Source organism: Rhizophagus irregularis, chromosome 19 (assembly GCF_026210795.1).
Source record: "Rhizophagus irregularis chromosome 19, complete sequence".
In the NCBI taxonomy this organism is placed as follows: domain Eukaryota; kingdom Fungi; phylum Glomeromycota; class Glomeromycetes; order Glomerales; family Glomeraceae; genus Rhizophagus; species Rhizophagus irregularis.
Genome location: NC_089447.1, coordinates 373,433 through 395,471, shown reverse-complemented (window position 1 = coordinate 395,471; position 22,039 = coordinate 373,433). Strand labels below are relative to the sequence as shown.

The 22,039-nt window shown below is 25.7% G+C and overlaps 3 protein-coding genes across 3 annotated transcripts; 2 read left to right on the top strand and 1 right to left on the bottom strand.

Moving 5' to 3' along the window:
- Positions 1-5,141: 5,141 nt before the first annotated feature.
- Positions 5,142-7,309, top strand: OCT59_010622 (uncharacterized protein; the record flags this gene model as incomplete). The annotated part of the gene is made up of 1 exon (XM_025321634.2): positions 5,142-7,309. One exon carries the CDS (start codon positions 5,142-5,144, stop codon positions 6,957-6,959), a length of 1,818 nt encoding a protein of 605 aa, XP_025168282.2. The 3' UTR covers positions 6,960-7,309.
- A 10,680-nt stretch (positions 7,310-17,989) lies between these two features.
- On the top strand, positions 17,990-20,552 carry OCT59_010621 (uncharacterized protein; the record flags this gene model as incomplete). The annotated part of the gene is made up of 3 exons (XM_066136032.1): positions 17,990-18,512; positions 18,620-20,169; positions 20,253-20,552. The coding sequence occupies 3 exons, from the start codon at positions 17,990-17,992 to the stop codon at positions 20,550-20,552; spliced, it is 2,373 nt and encodes a 790-aa protein (XP_066000707.1).
- An 805-nt stretch (positions 20,553-21,357) lies between these two features.
- On the bottom strand, positions 21,358-21,627 carry OCT59_010620 (uncharacterized protein; the record flags this gene model as incomplete). Its single annotated transcript, XM_066136031.1, has 1 exon — positions 21,358-21,627. The coding sequence occupies one exon, from the start codon at positions 21,625-21,627 to the stop codon at positions 21,358-21,360; it is 270 nt and encodes an 89-aa protein (XP_066000706.1).
- Between the last annotated feature and the right edge of the window lie 412 nt (positions 21,628-22,039).

Below are 22,039 nucleotides of genomic sequence, written 5' to 3'. Positions count from 1 at the left end.
TAAACATGTTAATGTTATGCATCAACAGTCGCATGTCATGTTCGCAGGCCGCAGTACTCGGTTGACGCTGTCGGGGTGTACGAAATTTTTTATTATTATAAACGAAGGGTTTTAAAAACTTGTAGTATATTCAAAAATTATTTAAATGTGTCGCCTGAGTAAAATTAGAATGTTTAAATAGTAAAATTAAAGCCCTATAAAAATAAAATGTGTGATATATTCGTGTTCACGTCTAAAAAGCACCATTTTGTCCGATTTATGTCATTACAAAAAAAACAAAAATTAAACAAAATGGCGTTTTTTAGACATTTATTACACATGAGCACAAGTATAAGACAAATTTAACAAATTTCGTTTTTATGGGGAAGAAAATGGAGATTTTTTCCAGATAAAAGAGGGGAATACTATATATGAGAGTACTGCGGCCAGCATCATACGGTAAATTTTTCCAAGTATTGAGAATTGAACCATCTTCTTTGAAGGATGATTTTTATTCTCGTCATCACTTTCACATAATTACCTTCGGAAATTTCAATTTTATTTGCATATCAGCTCAAATATTCTTTTTTCGTTGCATGAAGATCGGTGGTGTTAAGTATACTTGGCAGTAGTGAATGATCTAGTCCATCGCTTTTTTTAATGGTTTACGTCGCAACCATACCTTTTACTTTGGAAAAAAAAAAATAATATACAAAAATAATTATAAAATTCTTGAAATTTTCTTTTAATGAATATTATAAATCTAGCATATATCAAATGAATTCTCTTATCACAATTTTGTTTTTTTTCATTTAAATATAAAATTTTTCATATTTTTTACTTTTTTTTTTAAAAAAAAAAAATTTAATTTTTGTCAAATATAAAAAAATAATTTTTGTCAAAAATGGTAAAAATAAATGCAAGAACCAAAGTTTACTACGTATTGTTATATTGTTATATGGATTATTTGCACGATCCTCATTATTTTTATTAAAATTTTTACGAGAATCTAAAAAATTTTCAGTTATTAATTTGACAAAATGTATTGTCATAATTTTTAATACTTTTATTAATGTTAAACCATTGATATGGTTGGAAAAAAAAAAATACAGAAAGCCGTCTGCCGGGAAAATTTTTTAATATAGAAAATGCCCTAAAGCAATTTCAAATTATATAATTTATTCTCAGAACTAAAAAATGATAAAAGAGTATTATTAGTCGATGTTCCAAATGATATCAATTTTTTAAAATCTTGAATATTTCTGAGGAATTATCTGTTTTTACAATATATAGAATACTCTTGATAAATAGAACAAAAAAAAAAATGCGTATTCACCTTTAGCAAATGATGTCGAAAAGAGCCTTTGGAAATATTTGTATTGTTCATATTAAACACACTAATTTTATAGTTCGCGTAACATAGATTAATTTCGTCAGAGTAATAGGATGTACGGTTCGTTGGCGACTATCTTGACTCTGAAGGTAATAAATAGTAGTATGTCATTACAAATTATAGAATTACAGCTGTTCCGTCCGAAACTTAAAAATTAAAGGAATCTAAAGTAGAAGAAATTTTTACCTTATTGATACTGGCGTTTGATTATTTTTTCTTGATCATTTTCACAATTTATCCGATAGCAATATAAATAATAGGAACATTGAGAATTCAAACTATAGTCACCGTAACGCTTCTAAAATATTGGATTTCGAAAATTGAAACATTAGTATTTTTTTTTTAAAAAAAAAAAAAAATTAGGATACTTGCCTATTACAATGTGAATAATTTTTTCGTTCAAATTTCATTGCTGAGATATTGATAATTACCGGACATCGGTCGCTAGTTGAAAAGGTAAAATATGAAAATATTATCTGTTATATGTAGAAATCCTATTATTCCATTTTTTGCACTATAAATGTCGCTCACTAAAAACTTCACTTACTTAAAGGAGATACTTTAATGATCCAAATGCATGATGCACCGCACGGATATGTTATTTTTTCCTTTTTTTCTACTTTTAAACGAAATTATAAGTAAATGCATGCAAGGAATGGCATGTTATTGTAAAGTCGTTCTTATCCATTTCAGAATGTGCGCGCACAGATTATGATAACTCTCCTTTCCTTTTATTTGCTTTAGAACGAATCTATAAAGTGAATTTCATGCAAACTTTGTAAAAGTTTGGAATTATCCTTTTAAGTGGTTTCAAATGAAACAAAAAAAAAAGAAGTTTCTTTTTTTGTCTCATTTCCTTCCTTCCTATTTTGTTTTGTTTAATAACTGAAGACGGAGTTAAAAGAAAGAAAAAGTAAACAAACAAAGTTACCGTTATAATATGCATAATAATACGTAATGAGATATCTATAACATTATTTTCATCATTACCATAAAAATATTAATCGAACAAAGTTTGTAGACGAAGCATGAATAACATGATGAATTTTCTTGGTAACTTATTTCTATTTAAGTATTCATTCAAAAAAAAAAAAATATTTACAAAATTTGATATCATAATAATAATATTCATTCATTTTTTTTTTTTTTACTCTCAACAATTTTCAAAAATTTTACATTCAATCGAGGTAATTTCTGTCATTGTGGCGTATACTATTTTTAACATGTGTAGATCTTTGATTATTTTCTTTGTTATAATATTGAAGCTTTCCTTATGAAAGAGAAAATATGCGTTGTTGCATCATTCCCCTGTCAGATGCCCATTTCTTAATGTTAGATTATAAAAAAAAAATATGTAATATGAATAATGACATTTTTATTCGATTCTTTATCGGTACAAAGCGAAAGGTAAAAATTAAAAGTATTTTGGGCTTGGCGCAGCAGATGGTGATACCGAAATTAAATACGGTAAAACCAAACATTGACCACCACATTTCGTCTTAATTATAAGTCCACAATAATACCTTGTATGTATGTTTTTTAAAAAAAGGAAAATAAGAAGGGAAAGAAAAAAAAAAATTAATTTTTTCCATTTTTTTTCCATTTTTGAATTAATAAAGTAAGGTTAATTTCCGGAATCTTTAATTACACCAAAATATTAATTTATAAAATTGATTAAAACATAATAACTTTATTACTTAATTTGTTTCATTTTACATTGAAGAAATTTGATAAGATAGAAAATATTCCTTTTATTTTTCGTTTTTTTTAATTAAGCTTTATTATTATGGATAATGTTTCCTAAAAATATAATTTGATCAAATATGGTGAATTTTTCAAAGTAAGCTTATTATTTTGTTTAATAGCTTAATCATGTTATATAATAACAAATAAACATTTTACAAAAATACTGATTGAACGACCACATGATCAATATTTGTCTTTCATTACATTATTTATTTAATCTAGATTCTTTTGTCGAAATTGAAAGATCAACGTGTTATTCAAATGATACACAAAACTGTAGCAAACTTTAATCAACAAAATTAGGAAATCACAACAAAGCGATTTTCAAAATGAATAAATAAGATCAAAGAAGGAAAATCATAAAAAAACTGTAACTAATTATGTGTAATCAAAAATGGCGTCACGGAATTTACTGTAACTACAAAAGGAAATTCTAAGAAAGAGAAATAAAAATAAATGTTACATCGCAGATTATTTCCAATTTTGGGAAACAAGGATTTAGCGAACAAACTTTACAGTTTTACAAACTAACCTACCAAAAATGCCATGTTAATAACGTTAATAAAATTTACGATAGTTATAATTTTTTCGATTAATAAAAAAAGCATAATATTTTTATCTCATATAAGATTAATAGATTAAATCGAAAATTTTACTTAAAAAATGTTTATTTCGTTTAAGCTCTTTCCTTTTTTATTAAACAATTCAAACCATAATAATCTAAGACAATAAAGAATCATCATTTATCGTTTTATATATATACGTATGGATATGCGTACAATATGCGGAGTAAGACCGATAAAGTTAATTAGCGCCTTGTATAATTCTCCTTATGTACAATTTCTCCCCAGCTAAATAAATCACTAGATACGGAGTCATATTATGCAATTATATAAATATTACGATATCCTTCTTAGTTATTACCTCGGGTACTAAAAATTAAGCTTTTATTAATGCAGAGAATAACTGGTTCTCCTTTTTAAAACAATAGATTCTTGTTGAATAATTACTTATATAGTATTATTAATAACACCATCGGAATTTCTGATTAGAATTCAAAAATTTTAAAATATAAAAATTTTTTAATAACCTGCATCGACAATAAGCACAATAAGCTTCCTTATAATTTCTTTGATCTTGCTAAAGTTTCTTGTAACTTTGTGTATAGGAATAATATGTAATTAATTAAAAAGTCAGTAAATAAAGATACTACTAATAAAAGAAACTGTTATACCAAATATTTATTTTTTATTTCTCTATTTGTAAACATTTGGCATTCAAGTACTAATCATCATTCATTTTTTATAAAAAACGGACAAACTCGCTTATGAAAGGATATAGATAATCATATGGGACAACAATGAATAACTGCTACAAACAACAATCAAAACGAATGAATGAATGAACTGGTCGTAAATAACTGCATAGATTAATTATGGCTTATTTTTTAATAATTACACAAAAATTTTTTCAAAGCTAATAAGGGACTATGGGGTTGTGTTACATTTATTTACATTGAAATGTGACCAAATTTGGCCATGTTTGAAAGGATTGAATGAAACTAATCACAATTCAGCAAAATTAATTCCGGATTGAATAATACGAATTTTAATTAATAATTTAATATTATTATATTTTAAAGATTAAGAAGTTCAATACAAAAATGTTTAATGTTAACATATATTTAACAAGAAGAAAATTTGCCTTAAAAAAAATTTTTATATATACGAGATAATTTGTTGATCATTTAATTGTCATAAAATTTGTTCACTATCCTCAAGAGAAATAATTAAAGCTTTTTAAATAATTAAATAATAGCGGGATGGCTTACCTTTTTTTTATACATTTGGAGTAAAAATTTACATACACCGAATGAACTTATTGGTTCCCCTTTTTGGGATTTCTGAATGATGTATAAAAAAAAAAAATTTGTACAATTTGTACATGATGATCACACTCCGCCCCTTCCGATCAATTATATAAGTCCCAATTTTTATCGAAACACTTCCACAAAAAAAAAAACATGGAGTCTCTTTACAACGAGTTAAGAATCGAAATATTCAAATTTGTAGATACACCAATTTCACTAGCTCTCACTAATAAGAAGTGGTATGCTATTTCGCAAGATCCGCAGTCTCGCGCTGATTGGCTCATTTTTAAGTACGGTCATGCTCATGCACTGTTCCACGCAGTAAGACTTGGGAACAGCTTTTTAACAAGTGAAGTATTACATTCTTTGCTAAGTAAAAATGCAATAATTTCAAGATATTTCATACAGCGTCTATTGATGCATTTCGGACCATATGATGAAAAGTTGATTGAACTCAAAATTGAGCATAATGTAAATCAAGTCGATTTTGATAGAATTCGAGCCTTTCAAAAAAAATTAAGTTCTCCATGGGCATCCAATTTGCCCTTACCAATTTTTACAAAATTGATTACTGCGGGTTATAATATTTTAAACGATGAAAATCTCGTGATCAAAGGAAATGATATGGAATTATTTCATTTCTTATCAGCTGGCCCTTTAGTAATTAATCAAGCACCTCAAAAATTATTTCAAAATCTTGCTGATATTAAAGATTTAATAATAAATAAAAAATTCGTACCATTTCCACCGCGACCAAAACCGGCTCATGAAGATACGGTGGAATATATTCAATTAATGCAATCGAGGGCTCATGAAGAATATCCTCCAAAAGATGGTTACGAAAATAGTCGTCAACTCAATGTTATAGCTCGGGCGATCTTGATATATCCCGATTTAGTAACTTTATGGAAAGAAATTGGATATTATGAAATTTGTAGTGATGTTAACGACCTCGTGATGCAAGGGGCACTATTAATTTTATTCCCACCGACCCCTCCTGCTGATTGGGAACGTCCTGATACAAAGATTGTTGTGAAACGCTTAAAACAACTCATTAATCTTGGATTTAAGTTAACTGCTTCTGTCATGGAAGAAGCACTTCATTTATTTGAACATAAATTAAATGAAATTGGAGATGTTTTGCTTGAATCGTTTCAGATTATTCATAAGAAAAAATCAAAATCTGCTATTGCTAGTTTATGTCTCATTCAAGCTATTAAGCCGGAGAGAAGTCATAGAAAAACTGATTTATTAGAATTTTTGAATGATAGAATTGATCAACCTGAACAAGCTATGAAAAATGCTTTGGAATGTTACAAAGTTGGATTTAGATATAATACTTTTTCAATAAAAAAGATAAAAATAAGGTCTTTATCAGTACATTCGAATCTATATTATTGGATATTAAAAAAATTCGGACCTAATTCCGAAGCTACCCAAAAATGTTTCGAGGATATTATGGAATCAAGAATATGGATAGATTTAAAATCACAAGAAATTCTTGAAAGAGAAATTCCTGATCATCTTACTAGATGTGCTTTTAATGCTATTTGTTCAATTTACCTCGAATTTTGTAATGAAAGAATTCCATTTAAAGCAAATTATTTACAATATTTAACATTGGTAAACAATGAGGAGATAATAAGGCCTTTATTTGAAATTAGTTTGCCAAACTTATTTGGTCTAGAATTAAAATGCAATTCATATAAAATAGATTATGAATATAACAGACCAGAAATTGACAATAATGAAAATAATAAGAGAAAGTATACCGACATGAATGAACAACCAGAACATCCAGATAGAAGTGGATGGATTAGATTATTAGAAGATTTGCAAACTCTTGTAAATAATAATACAGACATTACCGAAACTTTTAGAAACAATTTTGAAAAATTCTTGGAAAGAATTACTTCTTCGCAGAATCAAGAGATTAATGAAGAAGTTTGTCCCAAAAGGTTAAAACAATAAAGTTTGATTATGAAAAATCCGGCACCAAATATGCTAATAGCGTCGAGGAACGTGTTGATGTAAGAATGTATATAGTTAAATACGTATGTATGTATTATACCGGACCAAAACCAAACTTCACGTTTTGTATGTATGTCCGCTATTAAGTTGGAGTCCATGCAGTTAGCGCCGAGAAAAAGGGATGATCATTAAAAAAAAAAAATGCAAGTGATTCCGAGTAAGCAAGCCCGCCACAGAACAAATTAGTTTATATTTAAATGTATTATAAAAATTAAATTATTAATGTTAAATTATAAAATTATTTAAATAAATATTTAAAAATTTTTACATTATTTTATTTTGTAAACCTTAAAAATGACTGATATTAAAAAAGCCAATAAATGCGAATTCTCATCGGAAATATTAGCCCAGTAACACTCGAAAAAATTCCGCGATTTTTGACAGGATTATTTCTTATGTTTCTGATCATAAAGTCTGTCCATTATTACGGAACTTTTTCGGATGTTACTGGGTTACCTTTCATTTGTTGATCCTTATGAAATCGGGAACGGTACGATCGATGTTTTCTGATTTCAGATCAAATTTCGATTTTGATGTTATTGATCGAAACTTTAAGATAAAAATTAAATTTTTCCGAAAATTGGAATTTGTTAATTTAACGTTTATTTTTTTTTCGAATTCCAATTTGAGAATGAATTTCAATTTCAGTTGAAATTGCAACAAATTAAGAAATATGTAAAAATATATATACTGTATATATATATACACATATATGTATATTACTAAAAAAAAAAATCGACTAACAGGCAAATTAAGAAATTTTATACTCGGCTGGAAAGAATTATAAAACTCAATATATGAAAAAAAAACAGTGTTGGCAAATTTTAATAGTACATGTTCAGTAATTTTATTTTTTTTGACTGGGCATATAAAATTTCTTGACCAGTTGGCACGCATATGATGCAATTTTTTTTTTATAATTAGCTGTTCCAATTGGTCAATTTGTCAACTCTGATAATTTTTTAATCCATTATCATTGGATAATTGTTCGTGTCAAATTTACAATTATTTTACTGATCTATACAATTCATTTTATGCTTATGTTTTATGTTTGACGATTTATTTGATTTACTTTCAAAAGTCATTCATAATTTTCGAAAGATGAAATATCATTCATTTAAGTCCGTTAGAATTATAATTTTTAGTATAAATATGAACCTATACAATGCACGTCGCAGAAAAATTTGATGAATTTCTGCGTTAAAAAAGTTTAAGCAAAATGCTTACATGAATGATTTTGGATCGTCAGTAGTCCCGCTCATACGATGACGTTTTGAACTCAAGCGTAAAAACTCGCTTTACGACATCGTCGAGCCAGCGGTAACGCCTTAACAATAACTACCTCCCTCTTCTGTTAGTACCTATAATTTTGTAAAAATATCGCTGTATTGTTCCTGAAAACATACCAATGGGCGATGGTAATAGATGCTGACGCATTATGTTACAAAAATATGCCATCACGAACCACCACAATAAATCACTAACTGAATACTAAATAATATGAAGACAAATTTATTATAGAAAGTTCACGTAGGTTTACAAATTACAATGATTATTTATTACGTAAAAATTACTAAGATTATTACTAAAAATTATATAATTTCATAGATATTATACTGCGGTATTTACATGGTCAACGTCGCGAAGAGACGCTAATCAATATAAGTACAATACCGTGGTATCCATATTATCGTACAACTAATATAGATCATGCTTTTATTTATTTATAAACTTTTCTTTCTTTTATATTCTTATTAGTAATAGAAATTAATTTCAACAATACTACTTCAGAATTATTATGAATTACTACTAGTAATTAAATTTATTTGATATATAATTTACAACGAATATTGTAGGCGCTAAATAATAAATTTATCAAAAATCGCAATTAATTTTTTTTTTTTTAAAAAAAAAAAGATCTTACCTTACAATCTTGTTTGATATTTTTCCATTTACACACACATTGCGGAGGTGAAAATTTCTCATTGGTACGTTGTGATAACGTATCTGAGATCTGTTCCCAGAGGTCTTTTTTTACATAGATATCGGAACAAAGTCTGCGCGGTCATACCGTGCGAATTAACTTCCATTTTTCATTCATATGTGTGTCGATCATGCATTTGACTAGGTCAGGTGATACAACTTGAAGCCTAAATAACTATTTATGCGTAATTGTGTAAATTTTCATTGTATAATTTCTATTTATGGAAGTCCTTCATTCCTTCATAAAGCAATTTTTGTTGTTCCACATACATCAATGGCGAATAAGGAAAAAGCATAATAGAAATATTTTTATTTGCGATAATGAATAATTGTATCATTGATATTCATCCAAACGACGTATCTGAAATTCTGAATCTAAGGTCTTCACCGCGCTTGCATATTTTATTTACTAAAGTGGCATTGGGAACTTTTTATTACTTTTATTAAATTTTAATTTGAAAAAATAAATATCTTGTAAAATAATGATAGGTGGAAATTTTTATTGTCGATTTATTTTAGTTTCTTTGTTTTATTTCCAATTTTGAAAATACTTTGTTTTATTTAAAGATAATTCATTAACATTAACTAGGCATTATGAAATATAATCCGATGTTGTGAGTATTATTAATTTTAAGGATAATTCATTGACATTAACTAGGCATTATGAAAAAATAATCCGATGTATGTGAGTATTATTAATTTAAGGATAATTCATTGACATTAACTAAGCGTTATGAAATATAAAAAGAATTAAAGTTCAGATAATCCGATGCGGGTATTATTATTAATATACTAAATAAAGTAATGTGTATATTTGATTTTAAAAAACAAATATTTTGGAAGATTATCTCTGCGTAAACAAACATTTAATTTTTTTTTTTATATCTTTATAGATATAATCAGAAACATTTCCGTCATGAATACCCTGAAAGATTAAAATATATAATCAAAAGATGTAAAAATTTTTTTTGATTATTTATGATTGGATATAACATTGATAGTTTTCAATCAATGATAGGTGGTCAATGTAAGGGATTATTTTTTTTAATTTTTAAAAATATTCTTTCATTTATTTAAGAATAGTTTATTAAGTTGGAGTTGGCGTAAAATATTTACTTAAAATAATCCGATGCGGATATTATTATTAATATACTAAATAAAGTAACGTAATATATTAGATTTTAATCCAAATATTTCAAATTTTTCAAATATTTTGAAAATTATCCTTTTTAAAACTGCAAAAATCGAAATTAATGGCGTAATATTATTACGGAGTCAAAATATTCCAAAAAATAACAAACATTTATTTTTAATCAAATTAGAAGTAACATTCCATGAATACCCGAAGATCAACGATAGGCCAATCTAGGCGGACAGCGTAAGAGATTCGTATTTTTACGGTTGATTTATTTTTTTTCGTTTATTATCATTTAATGATAGTTTATTTATGGCGTTAGATGTATAAAAGTGTGATTTAAAGTTCAGATAATCGATGCAAGTGTTTATTTAGTATATCCAAATAAAGATTTATTTTTAACACAAACATTTGAAAATTATCTCTTTTAAAAATCGTAAAAACTGCAAGAATACGGAGTTAAAAATATTCCATAAATAAAAAAATATTTAATTTGTACAATCAGAAACATTTTCATGAATACTGAAAGATCAATTGAATATCGTGATGGGAGATAACATAAACGCTTATCGATAGGCCAATCTTTATTAAAGATAGGTGAACAACGTAAGTGATTCGTATTTACGGTTAATTTATTTATATTTTTGTTTAGAATATTTTTTCGTTTATTAATAAATATTATTATTTAAGTATAGTTTATTATCATTAACCTTGGCGTTATGATATGCGTGCGTGATTTAAGTTCAGATAATCGATGAAAGTACTATTTAGTATACCCAAATAAAGATTCAAACATTTGAAAATTATCCCTTTAAAATCGCAAAAACCGCAATAATACGGAGTTAAAATATTCCATAAATAATTTCTTTTACCCGTATAGATCAATCAGGAACATTTCTGAAAGGATCAAAGTGGCGCTATGATGTATAAGAGTGTGGATAATCGATGCAAGTATTATTAGTATACCCAAATAAAGTTTTATTTTACACAACATTTGAAAACTATCTCTTTTAAAATCGCAAAAACCGAAATTATGACGCAATAATACGGAGCTAAAAATATTCCTTATAAATCAATCAGGAACATTTCACGAATACCCTGAAAGATCAAGATATATGATAAAAAGATAAAAATATTTTGAATATTATGATGGGAGATGACATAAACGCGGCCAATCTTTATTAAAGATAGGTGGTCAACGTAGGAGATTCGTGTATTTACGGTTAATTTATTTTTATTTTTGTTTAGAATACTTTTTCGTTTATTAATAATTATTTAAGGATGGTTCATTGTCATTAGCTTGGCGTTATGATGTATAAAAGTGTGATTTAAGTTCAGATAATCGATGCAAGTATTATTAGTATACCCAAATAAAGATTCAAACATTTGAAAATTATCTCTTTAAAATCGCAATAACGCAATAATACGGAGTTAAAATATTCCATAAATAATTTCTTTTATCCGTATAAATCAATCAGGAACATTTCACGAATACCCTGAAAAGATCAAAAGAGGCGCTATGATATATAAAAGTGTGATTTAAGTTCTGTTAATCGATGCAAGTACTATTAGTATACCCAAATAAAGTTTTATTGTACGCAACATTTGAAAATATCTCTTTCAAAATCGAAAAAACCGAAATTATGACGCAATAATACGGAGCTAAAAATATTCCTTAAAATAAAAAATATTTAATTTCTTTTATCTGTATATTTTTTTTGTTTATTAATAAATATTATTATTTAGGGATAGTTTATTCTTGGCGTTTAAGAGTGTAGATAATTGATGTTAGTATACCAAATAAAGTAAATGCAATAACACAAATATTTTGAAAATTATCGAAATCCCGAAATTAATGGCGTAATTATCCGGAGTTGAAAAATTCCATAAATAAAAATTTTTTTCTTATTTGTATAAAAGGCATTTTCATTAAAAATAACAAAGAAATGCTTATCTAATTACGGAAATATTTATTATTGTGCATTTCAATTATTATTTCCTTTTATAATTTCATTTAACCTTTTACTTTTTGTTTGAAACAATATAAGTAACAAAAATGGAAGGTTATATAGGGTTCACATATGAAATATTTGTAATTAGCTTAAATGATCATTCATCAATGATAGTTATGGAAACAATCATCATTATAAATGAACATTAATAAAGTCACGGGATTAACAAATAATGTCGGCAAGAATTATGATAATGCCGTAACTTCGGAATAGATTCAGATTTTATGATAAAATTTTTAAAATGTAATATAATTTATAAATTTATATACTGTAGATTAAAAGTAATTAATTTAATATGAAGTATAAAAAAAAATAACGCACGTATGCTGTATCATATACATAAAAATATGTATTAATAAAATTAAAACACGAAAAATTAAAAAAAAAGAATACTATATCAAATTAGTTTCTGTACAAATCACATTAAATGCAAATGAATTTTGATGATACAGTATATCCAATTTAAAGTCCCAGAATAATTTTAAAAAAATCTTTTTTTTGCGTCGTTACTGATCGTCAGTAATTCGGGCCAAAGTCATAGTGCTGCCTGAATTGAATTATTGATAATTTTGGCCAAAAATAGAAATGTAAGTGATACGTTCATTATCAATTTCTTTTTCAATTATTCAAAACATGGATTACACCTGCTTTATTATAATGCCAATCAATTAAAATCTCCAATATTGAACGAAGTGTTCATTCTGTAATTTATGCAAAGATCAATCAAATTCATTGCAAAATTAATGAAGAAAATTAAAATACTTTTAATGATGCTTTTGATGATTCCAACTTGTTGTATTTATATTCATTTCATTTTTCCATTGTATAGCTCCCGTCATCTAGTCTCAGAAAATTTTTTATCCTATTTCTACTTCTTGAAAATTATATTTATCGTAATAAACTTATCGTATTTTAATAGATTACAATTTAAAAATAAAATTGCAATCATTGTAAAAAATTAATTTTATCTGGCAAAATTTCATAATATTGTATATGAAATTTTTCTGCTATTTATGGTAAAATTTCATGAATTTCTATAAGATAGGCAACAAAAAATTTTTGCACACTATTCCAAAAATGCCACCACTTTCATCCTGTCGCAGCATCCTATATCACAAATTAAAGAAAATCTTATAACTGATAATATAAAAGACATCTCAAATAAAATTTTTCTTAATGCTGGCCAAAATTATGCTTAATTTCTTAATGCTGGCTAATTTATCACGTGACTTTAAAGTAAAATTTGGCACCTTAATTTTTGGAGTTGCTGGGACTAGATGAACCGGAGCTGTACAACATGAAACTATAATTTTATTATTTTATACAATAGTAAGGCTCACATTTTCGCAAGATCGGTCCCACTTATTTACTTTCACTCCATTTTTTACACGGAAGATAGAAATCACAAAGGAAAAATCAAATAAATAAATAAATAAAAAATAATATATAAAATAAATTTAAGTTATCAAAATAAATAAAATAACTAGGTAACAGGAACTGTTGGAGTGTCCGAAGCGTTATATTCTTCACATGACCATCTAAAAAAATATATCACTAAAAAATGTATCACTAAAAAAATGCTTCACTAAAAAATGTATAGTTAAATGTATCACTAAAGTTAAAAAATGTATAGTTGAAAAATTTTTGAATGCCAAACCATTTGAAGACTGATGCCATATGACAAGAATATCAAGCAATGATGGATTTCGAGGAGGTGCGTTGCAAACTCTAATACATCTTGTGAAGGCAATATACCAAAGCGATGGGAAATATCTGGGCAATTAACATTTCTTCTATTTCTGTTAATCCTTTTAATTCCTCTGGAACTTCACCCAGGTCCATATTATTATCCGCAAAAAACTTTTTCAATGTATTGTTCCCTGTATTGTCACCTTCCTGTTATCACTATAGCAGCGTCGACAACATTCTCCTTTTATAAGTTCAACGGATGGAAATCGTTCGTTACATTTAAAGCAAAAAGTATGTTTAAGTTTATTCATCTCTGTTTAAAACTTATACAGAAGTTCTCGATCAGTTTCAGAAAGCTGCTGGTTGACAGCATCCCGATTCTGGTTTTCATTCTGCCTATTGATGTGGTCATTATTATTTTCTAAAACACCTCTCGTTCTTTTACTACTCTTTCATTTACATTCTCTGCTCAGCCACACGTCATGCTGATCTGGTGTTTCTGGTGACCTTTTCATTTGTTTATTTTCTCGATCTTTTGAATGGCGTATTTCATGATGTTTAACAGTTTCATTTTCTCTGGATTTACATTTACGAAGTGTTGACAGGTTTGTTATCTGTTCATTTGCTTTTGCTATTTATCAAATTGTTTAATTATTTTTTATGGATTATTTATTAATTTTTTTTTGAATGTACAATTTATAGACTGACACTTTAAAAGCAACGGTTTATTAGCAAAAGAGATATTAATTTTCAAATTTTTATTTATAATACATAAAAACCATAAAAACATTAGTTTAAAAAATTTATTATATATAGTACCATTATACTATATAATAAACTATTTAAACTATTTTATAATTAATAAATTATTTACGCGTTTATCTGTTACACTGATCCTAAAATTTCATTGGTTATATACGCGGCGTGACAGACGGACATTGCATGATATCGAGTTCAAACAGTATAGTCCTACGCTATGCTTCGGACAATAACTATATTAATTTCCATTAAGTAATAAAAATGACTAATAAGGCCAGCTAAATTAATTTCGTCAGTAAATACTACTTCCTTGATCTTCATAACAAAAATAGACGCAACTATATTAATAAAGGAAATAACTTTCCATTTTTGCTTTAATTTTTTCTCTTTTCATAAAAAACTCTTTTTTTGTTGAAAAAAAAAATCAAAAAAAATTTATAAAAATAAAAAAGGAAATACCCTACCATTTTTGATTTACTTTTTTCTCTTTTTGTTAAAAATTTTTTTTTTCATGAAAAAAAATCATAGGAAATGGGTTTCCTTTTTAATTTATTTTTTTTCTCCTTTTGTAAAAATTTTTTTTTCGTTGAAAAAAAAAATCAAAAAATCATAAAAATATAAAAGGAAATGGTTTTACATTTTTGATCTATTTTTTTCTTTTTTTGTAAAAAATCTATATTTATTTATTTTATCTTTAAAAATCTCTTTTTATACAAAAAAAATTTTTATCAAAGAATTAAAAAATGAAAAATGACTTTCAAAATTTTCAAAATGAATTTTTTCTTAATTAATAATTTTTTGATTTTTTTTTTTAATAATAATTTTACTCCATTTTTTAAATATAAAAAATAAATATTATTATGTCTTCAAAAATTTAGATTATAGTACAATTTAGCATTAGTTTATTATTATTTTTTTAAATAACTTTATGGTGTACTATATACGAATTTGCAGATCACTATATCACTATTTACAGCTGATTTATCGTTCTTAAAAAAGTGATTAATCTTAATAATATTATTATATCTTCAAAAAAATCTAGATTATAGGTAAATTAAAGATGGTTACAGTAGTTTTTTGTTTATAATTAGGAATTTAATATGGTAATAATTAGTTAGCAAAAAATAATAAATAACATTATTAAATTATATTTACAATAATATAGTTTATATTAATGATTTGACGTTTGAGTGTATTTTCACCCTGGGCGATTTGGCGATTTAATAATTTTTCACCTTGGGTGATTTAACCTATATAATTTACCCGGTGATATCACCTCATTATTAAATTTGTACATTAAATTTTATTGGCTAATTAATGTACTTCTTTGTAACTACTAAGGTATGTTTTTTATTTTTTTGTTTTTGTTTATTTATTACATGTAATTTCCGTTCCCTACTAACTTTATCTATTCTTTTAATTTTATGGGTTTGGTTTTTACTTGGTCCCCCTGTTTATCTCATTTCCGCCCCTTCTCCATTTTTTGTTTCTTTTTGTCTTTTCATTTCTTTTGCTCTTTTTATTCTTCCCTTCCTACATTTTTTCCGTTGTTTTTATTTCCTCTTTGTTTCTTCATCTTTTCATTCCTTTACATTACTCTTTGTTCCTTTCATTTTTATTCCATTCCCGCTTCATCTTTTTTGTTCTTTTATCTTTATACTACCCTTTGTTCCTTTCATTTTTTTAATTCCCTCTTGCTCCATTTCATCCCCTCCATTTTTTTCATTTTTTTTCATTCCTACTTGATCTTTTTCGTTCTTTTTGTTTCTTTCACTCTCCCTTTGCTCCATTTCGTTTCTCCCTCACTCCCTCTTCGTTTCCCTTTTATCTCCCTATTTTTTCATTTACCCTCATTTTTTTGATTAATTTTTTAGAAGCATTTTCGAAAAACTTTAATATTATGAAAATACTATAAATATTTTTTTTTAATTAATTATAAATTTTATAATTATTTCTTATTTTATATTACGTCAATCTTAAACTTATAACCAACTCAAATAATTAAACGTATTAGAATCTATTCATTTCATTTATTATTATTCTTTTGGTACTTAATTTGACTAAACCATTTGAATTAAAATCTTTATTCAAAAATCTAGTAGTTATTTAGAGAATTTCGGATATGGATTTAGTTATAATAATCTATTATTAAATAAACAATTCAAAAAAAATTGACATTTTTACATATTTTATAATTAATTAATTGATTTTTATGAATTTGAAAATCAAACTATTTATCCAGCGTTCAATTTAATTGAAAAATCTTACTCATCTTTTTATCAACGTCGGTCAATTTCCTATATCTGATATGTTATATTGATTTTTTTTAAAAAAATAATAATTTTGTAAATATATTTAATATAATAAAAAAATTTGGGGAAAGAAAAAGGAAATCAGTTTTAAAAAAAAAGGGAAATTTTCGAAAAAAAGGAATCTGAAAAAAAAAATAAGTACGAAAAAAATTCTGAAATTTTTTTTTAAAAAAAAAAATCGGACAAATAATTTTCCAAAATTTTATTAACAGTTAACTAAAATTGAATTAGTTGATTGGAATGCACACGGATCGAATAGTTTTGACCATAAATAGATCAGAAAGAGGCTTGTTGTATGGCATGGGATTTCAAGTTACACAATTCCAAATTATTTACATAGAGACTATAAATCCAAACGTCGGACAAATTTTTTTAGTTATATAGATTTTTTTTTTTAATAATAATTTTTTTTCTTTAAATAATAATTTACTAGTGAATAAAGCATTACTATTTGGTTTCCTCTTTTAGATGGTTCTTATTATCTTATAACACAATGAATGAATCGAATGGCAGCTCCCCTGCTAATAAGTCAATTTCTTGTTATTATTATTATTATTATTGCTAGTAACGCGCTTTTTATTATTTAATGAAATTTATAATAAATTACATATATAAAAAGATAAAAAAATACAATAGATATAACTATATGTTATTCTATCTACTAACCCGTCTAAGATGGAAGTAAGTATCAATACTTAATTATTAGGTCTAAGTAAATGTCTAAATAAAAGTTTATATAATAAAATATCTCATATTCAATATTTATTTTTTATGTCGGTGAAATGATTGTCGGTGAAACGTTTGTCAGTGAAACGTTTGTTGGCGAAATAACCCTTTTGGTGAAACGTTTGTCGGGAAATGAACCCCTTTTTATGGTTTTATTCCAATTAATAATACGAAATATTATTATAAATAAACTGTGAATTGTTAAAAATATTTAAAAAATAGTCATTCTTATATATAGTCAATTATTATTGAATTAAGAATTATATCAAGTGAATAAAAATAAGATTACGGCCTTATTCATTGGGTATAAATTAAAGTTCAAATACGATAAGGCTGAAAACACTTGTTGGAATCATGTCGTTAGAAGAGAATATTGAAGAAAACATCCAACTTATTAATAAATATGATATATTTGAATCAAGATTTGGAGTTTTTAAAATATTAGATTATGATTTAAATTTAGATGAAAGAAAGTTGAAATTTAAGAAATATGATCGTGTCTTATGTGAAGATTGTAGTCAAGAAATTGAAAAGTTTAGTTTTGTATGTTATAATTGTTATAATAAGGAAACCGATTGTAATGAGCGAAATCGTATGAATCATGGAATATGTAAATCTTGTTTTACATCAAGTACTTCTTATGGCTGTTCAATTTGCAATATTTTTAAGACATCAGACTATGATTTAAATTTGGAAGAAAGAAAAGTAAAATACAGGAATTCAAATTATGTTTTATGTAAAGATTGTTATAAAGAAGTAGATTATTATAGATTTTATTGCACTTATTGTTATTTCAAAGAGACTGATGTCAATAAAAAATTTCGTATGAAATTTGGATCAAATTATGGAGTTTTTAGGACATCAGATTATAACTTAGGTTTGACAGAAAGGAGAGCAAAATATAAATATTCAAAACATAGTTATGTGAAGAGTGTAATAATAAAATTAATGAATACTATTATTGTACTTATTGTTATTATAAAGAGATTGATAATAATAAAAAACTTCATATGAAATTTGGATCAATTTTTGGAATTTTTAAGACATCAGATTATAACTTAAATTTGGAAGAAAGAAGAGCAAAATATAGGAAATTTTATGGCATTGTATGTGAAGAGTGTAATAATGAAATTGATAGACTCTATATTTATTGCGCTTATTGTTATGGTTATTATAAAGAAACTGATACTAATAAAAAAGAGCATATGATACTTAGATTAAATTTTGGAATTTTTGAAACATTAGATTATAACTTAAATTTGGAAGAAAGAAGTGTAAAATATGGGAAATTTGATGGCATTTTATGCGAAGAGTGTAATAAAGTAATCAATAGATACTATATTTATTGCACTTATTGCTATGATAAAGAAACCGATACTAATAAAAAAGGGCATATGAAATTTGAATCAAATTTTGGAATATTTAAGACATCATATTATAATTTAGATTTGGAAGGAAGAAGAGCAAAATATGGGAAATTTGATGGCATTTTATGTGAAGAGTGCAATAAAGAAATTAAAAAACATCACTATTATTGCACTTATTGTTATGATAGAGAAACTGATACTAATAAAAAAAGGCATATGACATTTGGATCAAATTTTGGAATTTTAGATTATAACTTAAATTTAAAAGAAAGAAGAGCAAAATATATGAATCTTGATGGTATTTTATGTGAAAAATGTAATCAAGAAATTAATAAACACTATTATTATTGTGCGTATTGTCATGATAAAGAAACTGATGTTATTGTAAAGAGTCATATGAAATTTGGACCAAATTTTAGAATTTTTGAGACATTCGATTATAATTTAAATTTAGAAGAAAGAAAAGTAAAATATAAAAATTATGGTCATATTGTATGTGAAAAATGTAACAATGAAATAAAAAAGCAATATTATAATTGTAATTATTGTTATCATAATAATCAAATAATAATTAATAGATGTAAAGTATGTTTTATAGGAAATAATGATGATTGTTGTTCATTTTATGAATTTAAGCAATTTTTGGAAAATTTTAGTAAATGGATTAATGAAAATAATGTATTTATAGAATCAAAAATTGGAATTTCAGATTATGATTTAGATGAAGATGATAGACGAGTAAAATACAAGAACTTCGATTATATTTTATGTGAGAAGTGTGATAGAAAGTATCATTATAATTATTGTTATGAGTGCTTTGATAAAGAAATGAGAGAATTATCCTCTAAATTACAAGATTATGAAAATTTTTATTTTAAAGTATACAAAAAAGAAACGAAAGAATTAAGAGAATTAAAAGAATTACAATCTATTTTAATAGATTACAAAAACGTTTATTTTAAATTAAATAGTAATTTAGGAATATTTAAACAAATAATACAACAATTTGAAAACACGAAAAATTATGTAGATAATAAGAAAATTCTTATAAATAATATAAGATATAATAGAGTACATAATTGTTGGCGTAAACTTCGTTCTTATTGCTGTGATTGTTATGATAAAGAAATTGATATTATTGAAAAAAACGTATGGATTTTGGAAAATGTAAAGAATGTCTAAAGATACATGAGGATTTGGATGGTTGTTTATCCTGCAATCCTAAACATTTTCAAAGAGATTTTGATAAGCGGACCAGTAGGAATGAGGTTATTGATAAGTTGATACAATACAATCAAAATATAGGCAGAAAGTACGGATTATTAGAATGGATTTCATCTGATAAATTTACGAATATTAATTACATTGCTAAAGGAGGTTTTGCAAAAGTATATTCAGCTATATGGAAAGATGGACCAATTGAAAAGTGGAGTCAATTTTCTAATAATTGGAAAAGAAATGAAACAATAAAAATCGCTTTAAAAGTATTGAATAATTCAAAAAATATAAGTGGAGATTTTCTAAATGAGGTACGTAAAATAGTAAAATAAATTACTTTTTAATTTACAAATTAATATTTAATTATATATTTATAGATAAACTTTCTTAACGAAGTTAGTGGTTATATGTGTATAGTAAAATGTTTTGGAATTACTCAAGATCCTATTACTAACAATTATGCGTTAGTATTACAATATATGGAAAATGGCGATTTACGAAAATATCTTGAACGAACTGCTAATAATATTACATGGGATCAAAGATTAAATAAAATATATGATATTTGTCTTGCACTTAATAATATTCATGTTCATGGGTTAATTCATAAAGATCTTCATCCAGGAAATATTTTTATTGATCCTACATTTGCATACGTTTTGCAACTATATAATGAGAATTGGCAAATTAATATTCATTACATAAATGTATTATATTATATATAAACAAGTAGACTTATTCATATGATCTGCAGAGTAACAATATATACTTATTTGTTTATGTAAGAAACTCACACTGCATCACACTGCATAAACTCTTTGTTTAATTGCTGTATACTATAATATTTGACATAATAATTCCATAAAAAGGGTATCAGGACATTTTGCCGAAAGCCATAAATAATCTCTGGCCTGAGTTATTTATAATTCTGCATAATGTTGGCCCTATTTTTCGGCGAAACGTCCTTTTCGGCGAAATGGCTTTCGGCAAAATGTACCGTAACGGCGTAACCCATAAAGGTAAAAAGATATATTTTCCTAGAAGAATAAAGGTTACCTTATACAATATATTATAGTTATATTCGATTTCTTAATTTGTTTCGACGCTAATAAATACTCCTTCAAATTAGATTCTAAATTAATTACGTTCATAATTACTAAAAGTCAAAAATTCTTGTTGTTGTTCATCGCCTTGTTTAAGTTCAATTCCATACATCTTTTTGTTCAAAAATTGAACAATTAATGAGTGTGAAATCAAAATACAAGTTATCTTATAAAGGTTTTTATCGTCCAGTTTATAATAGAATGTATGATCAGAAAGAGATTCATTATTGTTGATACCGTTCAAAAATTCACAAGTAATATGATAAATTTGATAATCGTCTGGTGGATTATAAAAGAATGCCATTTTAAAGACGGTTTTACGAGCTGGTCAATTGATTTAACTGTTCAATATTAGTACAGCCTTTTGCATAAACAACTTCTTGATCGTGTGTTGGATTTATTTTAGTAATATTATATAATTTTACATTATTATTACAGTCAACCAAATAATCGATCTTATGACCATGAATATGACCGATAATGACAATCAAGAGTAAGATAATAATGTATAATAAAATAAACAAATGGTTTAAATAGAGAAAAACTATTCTAAAAATCTTTATTATGCTTCCTAAAAAAAAAAAAACTCCTTTGTTATGCTTCCTAAAAAAAATAAAAAAGAAACTCCTTTGTTATTAGAAAATTTGCTATTCAAATGGTTGTCTAACGCAACTGCATCAGTTTTCGCCGAATTCAGCTGATTTTGGTATAGCTCA